The 8,973-nt window shown below is 28.4% G+C and overlaps 1 protein-coding gene across 1 annotated transcript in view; it reads right to left on the bottom strand.

Moving 5' to 3' along the window:
* LOC117181120 (chitotriosidase-1-like) overlaps window positions 1-6,362 on the bottom strand; it is a 61,925-nt gene extending 55,563 nt beyond the window's left edge. Inside the window, exon 1 of the mRNA XM_033373687.1 lies at window positions 6,227-6,362. Coding sequence (XP_033229578.1) covers window positions 6,227-6,362 — 136 coding nt within the window. The remainder of the gene's footprint in view (window positions 1-6,226) is intronic.
* Between the last annotated feature and the right edge of the window lie 2,611 nt (window positions 6,363-8,973).

Genomic DNA, 8,973 nt, shown 5'->3' with positions numbered 1-8,973 from the left:
ATATTGTATAAAAATATACAAGATTGTTTAACCATTAACAAATATTAACTTTTATGACTGTTAGAAATAACCTTTTTGTTAGGGCAGTTATACGCTCGAAGTTATAAGCTGCACGTGTTGAAGTCATAAAAATACGGCTCAAGAGATAAATTCATGTCTGCAAGACATAAAAACTTTTCTCCAAGACATAAATTTAAGTCTGGCTCCGTCTCAAAACTGAGAAATGCTCAAGTCGAACTTTTGGACTTTAGTAAGTCTTGATTGGGGGCAATTCAAATCGAACTCAAGTCGCAGCATTTTTATTCGGGGTATTGAAAGAATGATTAATGTTACTTGTTTTTGAAAAAGCAAAGGAAAGAAGGTCAAATATTACAGGGAAGTAACGCTAAAGCCAAAATTGTATAAGGTATGTGTAAGTGTTTTATAGGAGAGGTTGAAGAAACAATTCGAGGGAAAAAAATCTGCCCGCCGCGAGGGCACATTCTCATCGCGCGCTGCACGGTATATAATGTATTTGTCTCGCGCTTCGTACTCAATGATGCATTCAGTGTGTGTATTTACCCCACATTTATAGGCAAACTTTTTCAAATTAAAGGGCAAAGCATCGACAACTGTCATTCGGCTATATCAAATGTATATTATATTTTATTCTTAGCCATCCTGAAAAATGTATATCATTTCAATAAATTTATATTGTCACAATTTATAATATGCATTATTATTGAAACGAAAGTATTTTATTTTTCTTATTTTTATCTTTAAAAAATGCGCATTCTATTAAACTATGAATTATTATTATAAATTATATTTCAACTTGTGTCTCCGTTCCATAAATTTAATTTCTTTATATTCTCGTGCCGTTTTTTCAAAAACTTATTTATTCAAGTTTGAATGAGTTTTCGCTATTTTTGAAAGGGCAACCTTTATCTATTAATTTTTTTCATAGCTTGTGTCGTTTGTCCAAAATGTTTTTTAAAATTTTTAATGTTGTTTTTTAGGTCTGAAAACAAAAAATGCACGTCCTATCGAAAAGTGATTAATAACAAATTTTTAGATCCTTTTAGAGCGCGCCAATTTAGTTAATTCATTTTTTTCTATTTTTCATAGTTTGCTCACAAAATGGAAATTTTTTATTTTTTATTATTTTTCGTACGATCGAAATTAGAACTTTAAACTTTTCGACAAAATTAAAAAAAATGTCATAATAATCTTGTAGGGCTTAGAAAAATCAACATTTTTATGATCTTAAATTTTTTTCATATCATGCTTTTTTTGGCCTAAAATTTTGATTTTAGTTTGTTCTTTTGGATTCTGAAAATACTATGACTGTGATAGTTTCCCTTTTATCAAAGAACAGTCATAAAGATAAATTGTTTAGGTTCCCGAGTACTATAAATAGCCGTACATAGAATTTTTAACACTTAAAAAAATGGTCTCAAATATTTAGAAAATGCGTTCGTTTTTTGGATTTTTGTCCAAAATATCGGGTTAACAAACTTTTTCTTTCTTTTTAGGCCTTAAAAAAGTGTGATAAGCAGAATTCAATCTAATAAATCTTTCGAAAGTTATCGTGCCGACACGATACAGGCTACAGGCTACAGACTGCAGACTGCAGATTACAGAATACAGACTACAGAGTACATAATACATACTACAGACCACATACTACAGACCACATACTACAGACATAGATTGTGTCTTTGTCCAAAACTTTAATTTTGATTTTGTATGTTGTTTTTTAGGACTGAAAACAAAAATTATTGGTCCTATCGAAAAGTGATTAACAACAAATTTTTAGATCTTTACAGGGCGTGCTATTTCAGTTAATTTCTTTTCATATATTGCACAGTTTTACCACCAAATGGAATTTTTTCATAGTTTTTTGTACGATCAAATTTTGAATTTTCATCTTTTCGACAAAATTTAAAAAGTTGTTAAGAAAATCTTTCAGGGCTTTCAAAAATCAACGTTCTGCTTCTCTTTATTTTTTTCATATCATGCGTCGTTTGGCTTAAAATATTCTTTTTTTGCTTGCTTTTTTTTGAGATTTTTAAAATGCGCCAACTCTGATAATTTTCCTTTTATAAAAAAAGTCATAAGTCATTAAGATACTAAAGTAACTGAAATTTAGAAATTAGGTTGCCGGAAACGAAATGCAGTAACTTATTTAGTAAACTTAGTAAATGTTTATTCAACTTCAGAAGCGATTTCTCAAAACTAAAAATAGTTTCCTAAAATTCCTAAATGGTGAGAGAAGTATAGGTTCTTGTAACGGAAAGAATATAATAGCGGGTTCGAGAGATTTGGTTATGATTTGTAACGGAAGCGGAGTACTTTATTTATGCACATAATTTTTCAAAATATTAATCGCCAAACAAAACTGGTGAGTAAAAAACGAACCTAGCTAACAAAATTTTTGATTAACTCGGAATTTTATTGGTCAGGGAAAAGTCAGAGATTTAAAAAAAAATCTTATAAAAGTCAGACAAGTCCTGTAACTTTGAACTTTGCAGTAGAATAAATTGGAAATTTTTTCAATTTTGATTTGAAATATGGGCAGGGAAAATGAAAAATTGGTCAGTGGAAAATTAGACAAAATTACAAATGATGTTTTGCGGTAAACTTGGTATAATATTCCTATCAGTAATTTGCTTGCCTTGTATTCATATTTATTTTTTTATATATTACTTTCTCCACAAGATTACCTTTTTAGTTATAAATTGGATTATTTTGTTTGAAAAGTCATCCTATTTGGCTCGAAATTCAATTTTTGCGTTGTGAACTCGTGTTTTTTGGTTTCGAATTAAACTATTTTTTGAAAACTCGTAATTTAGTTTTAAAAATTCATCAATTTTACTTGAAGTTGCATCTTTCTTCGATAAAAATGCAACCATTCGTTTTAAAATTCGAGAATTAAATAAAAAATCCTTTTTTAATTGAACTGTTTGGTTTAAATTCATATTTTTATGTAGAAAATTCAACTTTCTTATCGATTTATTTTTCTGCTTTAAAACTAATATTTTTAAGCTGAAAAGTCAAAGTATAATCTTTTTTGAATGCAAATTCAACTATTTTTTTTTACTTTATCTTTTTGATTAAAAAATTCATCGATTTGAGTAGAAATTGTATCTTTCTTCAATGAGAAAGCAACTTTTCGTATCAAAATTAAACAATTTTTTCCAAAGAATTATCCATTTTTGTTAAAAATTCAACTGTTACATTAAAACATCGTCTTTTTGCTTTGAAAATTCAAGTACAGTCTACGTAAAAAATTCACTAATTTTTCAAAATTTGAATTTTAATGTTAAAAAGTCAAAATAAAACCTGTTTTGGACGAAAATTAATTTTTTTATTTGTATTTTTGATTAAGAAATTCATCATTTTTAGTAGATGTTTCATCTTTTTTGGATGAAAATGCAACTGTTTGCTTAAAAGTTAATCAACATTCATATTTTAGTTGAAAATTAATTTCTTTGTTAGAAGGTTCCACTATTTTACTACAAATTAATTTCATGCTGAGAATTCATATTTTATGGTTTAAAATTCAATTTTTTGACGACAAAATTACATACGAATATTATGTATAAAAAATAAAAAAACATTATTTATCAATATTATGAATAAATTTCTCGAAGCATGTAATGTATAGAGCAATGTTGTTTAGTTCATTAATTTTATTATAAATTTAAAGTATATATTTGTCTTGAAAATAAAAATTATAGTAAGACTATGTACGAGCGAATTGTATGTGTCAATAACTATGTTATATATTATACTCAATGAATCAAATGTGAAAAAAAAACTTTTTATAATAAAAGATGGGCTTTGATTACATATGTATTTGGTTCAATGAGTGTACGTTATATTATAACATAGATAAATACATAAGAAGATTTTTAATACCTGAACTCGTATTTTATTGACATTTATATTTTCAGGACAAATATACAATAGGCTACATGTTTTATATTAAAATTAATAAACTGGAAATTTATTTTATCCTCTTGAAATTTTCAGTCACAGTTACTGAAAATTCCTAATTGAAACAGAATTTTCTGAAACATGTGCCTGGGGTTTCATGCAGATACCGTTGCTGACATTTCTGTTACAGTTTAGAGAAATTTAGAAACGATTAATGCATAAGGCTTTAGTGACGCAAGGTAAGAGATCATCCATAAACTACGTTAACAGTTTTGGGAAGTTCTTGAGCCCCTATCCCCCTTGATAACAACCATCAATTTGTAAATTACCCCTCCCCCTCCCTCAACAATTAAAATAACAAACTGATTTTTAGAGCAAATTTTGAAACGTGCCTGATTGAATTTTATATGACTGTTAATCCGAGTATTATTGCATCTTTGTAAGGAAAAGAGACAAATTCTTTACCAAAAATGTAATATTTAAACTTTGAGTTTATGAACAAAATAGTTGTAAATTATAAAAACAACTAATTTGATATAAAATACTTGATCTTTTAAACTAAATTACTAAACTATGAAGACAAAATGACGAATTATCTATACAAAACAGTTGAATTATAAAATCAAAAATCTGAAATTTTGATAAAAAAGTTAATTTCATACATAAAAAGACGAATTCCCAACAAAACACAAGAACTCTCAATTCAATAGGTGACTTTTCTAGTAAACAAGCTTATTTTTCAACAAAATGGTTCTATTTTAGCTAGGAGTAAAATTTTTATTTAAAAAGAACCATTTTGGACAAAAAATTGAATAGGTATATTTTCAATTACCAATGTAATTTTTGAACAACAAAAAAAGGAATTTTCAACAAAATAGTTTTATTTCCAATGAAAGAGACGAATTTTTAACTAAAATCTTGAATCGCTAACCAAAAACTGCATTTTTATAAAACTAGCTTAACTTTAAAACCACGCTGTTACGTTTTTAACTAGATAAATTTTTAAACAAAATAATTTCATCACCCAAAAGAGGAAATTGCTACAAAATTTAAAAATTCTTATACAAAAAGTTGACTTTTCAATTAAGTAAGATGAATTCTTAAGCACAGAAAAATAATGTTACTATAAAAAGAGACGAATTTTCAATTTAATTCAAGAATTGTCAACCAAAAAGTGGACTTTTAAAGAAAGAATAACTTTTTAATTTTTACGAGAGTAGTTCAACTTTAAAACCTAGTTATTAAATTTTTAACCGAACGTTTAATTTTTAAATAGCAGATTCAAATTACTACCAAAAAACACCAATTTTTTAAACATTCCATATGAACTTTAAAAAAAATCCTCTAGATTATAGAAGGTGTAACGTTACTTTGACGGGGAACCCCTTTCCACTTCTCGTTACCAACGATAGGCTGTGTCAGACCCCCCCCCCTTCCCGGCCCTTTAACTGGTAACGTAGTGTATGGGCGATCCCCAAGGAAGAGATAAAAAAGAAATAGAGGGGGCATTACAAATTACGAGATGGTATTTTAAATAATGAATAAGAGTATAATATATGTAAATACAGTCAAACTTAGAGATAGTCCCGGGTTTGTGGTTGACATTAACCCGACCTAATCTAACGGAACCGGAGATGGTCTCATTCCAAACGTAAACAGGTTTTGTTTTTTCACGCCTGAGCGAGCACGGTACACCCCCGCAGCTCCACATCCATAATCGCGGGCTGGCGTCAATTCTTGGAATTAATATCTCCGGACGCGCTATCGCCGAGTTTTGGATAAATTTAAAAAAATACGAATAAAGCTTTCTGTGTAAATATCCGTAATCAGGTTTCAAGATTTTCTTCATACAAAAACTGATGTAACTTAAATTGAAATAGAGTCAAAATTTCAGGTATATTTTCCACTTGGTCCTTTCTACAGGAAAAAGTGCCCCTATAAATGTATATAAAAGATCAATAAAAATTAAATGAAATAATTTTTTATCAAAGGATATTTCATTTGCATAAAATTCATGCATTTTATGAAATTCTTAAACAAACAAAAAATAACGGGATTCATTATTAACATAAATCATCCCGACAGCATACGCTTTTTCAAACACCTCAGTTTTCGCGGAATTTTAGGAATCCTTTGATGAAAATTTAAAGCTCACAAAATTTAATTCAGCACGTCAAGTTGAAAGACACCGATTAAAATGTCGCAATGCTGCTAAATTTCACGTGAAAGATTTATGTGCAATGATAGCCAGCCAGGTGTTTTTAGCTAGTGTTTTTCCGTGAATGTATGTAATGCTTGTACAAACAACCGTTATACGATTCTGAGGCAATAAAGTGATTCATATATGTACAAACGCCGTAGTCGATTCGTTTCGCGTGCGGATATCCGCTGACATAATTTATGACGAAAAGGCGCTTCTCACCAGCCGGCTGCTCAGGCATTTTAATTAGCGGCTCCGTTTAATTATCATGCCGTCACCGGTGAAATTTTAGCGGCTGGTTTAGAGTTCGCTGCTTTCTACAAACCCTTTATCCAAGGCTGATTATCATTCACCCCTAACCACCAGTTCCATTTTCCTCCTTTTTCTCAAAGAGAATTTTCCATTGTTTCGAAAATTTGTAAGTTTTAAATTTAAACATCCATTAATTAACATGGCTAATTTAAGTGGAAAAAAATCTATTAAACGGGGATTCAGTTGGTCCTCTCAACATCAAAAAATGCTTTTATTTGTCATGAGGAACTCAAGTTATTGCTCGAGAATAATACGTCATGATTTTTTCATTTTCAATTTTTTATTTTGAACAAAATGTTTCATGTCGTCAAGTTTGATCAAAATTTGCACATTTTTAACGAGAAAAATACAATAATAAATTAATTGAACTAATAGCTAAACATTTAAGTTACATTGAGAAGGATTTAAAATCTATTTAAACAGGTGGAAAGTGTCAGTTAAAAAAAAAATAATTGCTCAATTTTACTGCATTGCATGCGTAAATAGTCTAAAAGCAATTGAAATGGACAAAATTCCCTAAAAAAATTTTCAAAAACTTTTATGTATTCACTAGTTTAGGAAATATGACATCCAGAGCAAATTGTCGTAGGAAATTAAACTACAATAAAATATACAAGAAAAAAAAAACTGGCTTGAATAATAAAAAAATCGTACTTTCCTTAAATCTTGGTTGTAATTTATGTATAGATTATTGTAAAGATGATTTCAGTTTTCGTACTTTTTTGTAGAAATTTTTTTATCAAGGTATTTTTTTTAAACATAGGGACAATTCGGCGAACCACTTCAAATTTTGTACTATTTCCCGTTTTTCCAGTTTAAGTTTTTTATCTGCTCATTAAACTCAAAGTAACATATGCATGCATGTCGCTGGACGCACACATTTATTTTAATTCATGACGTTCATTCTGAACATTTTTCAAGACAACAGAGCAGAAAAATAAATAAATCAATTCAAATTTTTATTAAAAAATAGAAATTTTAAACACAAAATGAAATAGTAAGGTATCACCTGGAAAAAATTAATTTTGAACGTAAAAAACAGTGGTGCAATAAAGTAGTTCAAGTTACAACCTAACTGATACATTTCCAACTAAAATGATGAATTTTAAACTAGAATAGCTAATTTTGAAATCAAAAAGTTGAGTTTGGAACTAAAAAAATTAATCTTCAACTATAATAGTTGAATTTTTAACAATAACAAAAGTGATTTTTACTAAAAGAAATAAATTTTCATTCTAAACTTAAATTCTTGAATTTTAAACTTAAAACATTAATGTTTAACTGACAGAAAAATTTTCAAGTAAAAATCTGGAATATTCAACTGAAATAAGTTAAATTTTTAGATAAAAAAATTACTTAGCACCGAAAAGCTTATTTTTAACAAATAAAAAAAACTAATTTTGAAAAAACCAGTTACATTTTTATAGAAAGCGATGAATTTTTAACTGAAATTGTAAATCTTTAACTTAAATAGTTGAGTTTTTGATCAGAAACGTGAATTTTTAACTGAAATAATGAATCCCTGACTAGAATAATCGGATTTCTAAACTAAAAGATTTATTTTCTACCAAGAAGATTAATTTCTACAAGAGTAATATTAATTTTCAGCTAAAAACTTCATTTTTTAATGAAAAACTGTATAATCAAATATTTAGCCAAAAAATGCAATTTTAGCCAGTAAGACGAATTTTGATTTAAAAGTATGGAATATTTAATTTTACTGATATAAAAATTTCAAGTTGAAGAAACAAAATAATTTCTAACCCAAAAAGAAACACATTTTCAATGAAAATGTTAAATTTTCGGCAAAAAAATCCTTTTCATGAAAAGAGAAAACAAGTGTTCTAAAAAATAGATTATATTAGAGGATTATATTGTTTGTTGGTATACTGGTCAAAAAATTATTTAATAAAACGTCAACGTTCCGCCCTTAGACGAAGGGCCTCTTTAGTCATATAATTATGTATAACCATATTACGTCTCAATAAATTAAGTCATTATAAGATCTTGGAACCAAAAAGATCTTTGAGCATGTAATTGAACACGATCTTTTATAGCGATGTTGATAATTGTAAAAATCACTGGGAATGAATTTTTTTAAATTTGAATGAGAATCAAAAATGCCCCTCACTTAGCTAGGCTTGGGTCAAGAGCTTCCAAGGCTCTGATTTGATAATTTTAGATTAGTTGAGCGCCAGCTAATTTACTATACAAACTTGCAAAGAAACTGCTTTAATGTTAAAAGGCTGAAGAGACTAAGCAAAGGGTAGGTTCGTTGAGTGGACCCAATAATAACAAGGTATTCCGCGGAATCCTGAAAAGAGAGTATCATACTTCTGACTTGCCTCGTCGTACCGACAAGATGAGAATAAGACAATTGTATCGTTGAAACAGAATGGAAATCAATAATAATGTTGAGTTAAAATATTGCATAAAGACCAAATTTATCTAAAGTATAGTTTATAAGCATTAAAGTATGTGACACATAAAGTCAATGTTATTGAAATAAAATTGATACCAAAAAGGAAATCCTATACTTC

The sequence above is a fragment of the Belonocnema kinseyi genome, chromosome 10 (genome assembly GCF_010883055.1).
Source record: "Belonocnema kinseyi isolate 2016_QV_RU_SX_M_011 chromosome 10, B_treatae_v1, whole genome shotgun sequence".
Lineage (NCBI taxonomy): Eukaryota > Metazoa > Arthropoda > Insecta > Hymenoptera > Cynipidae > Belonocnema > Belonocnema kinseyi.
This window is presented reverse-complemented; position numbering and strand designations above follow the sequence as displayed.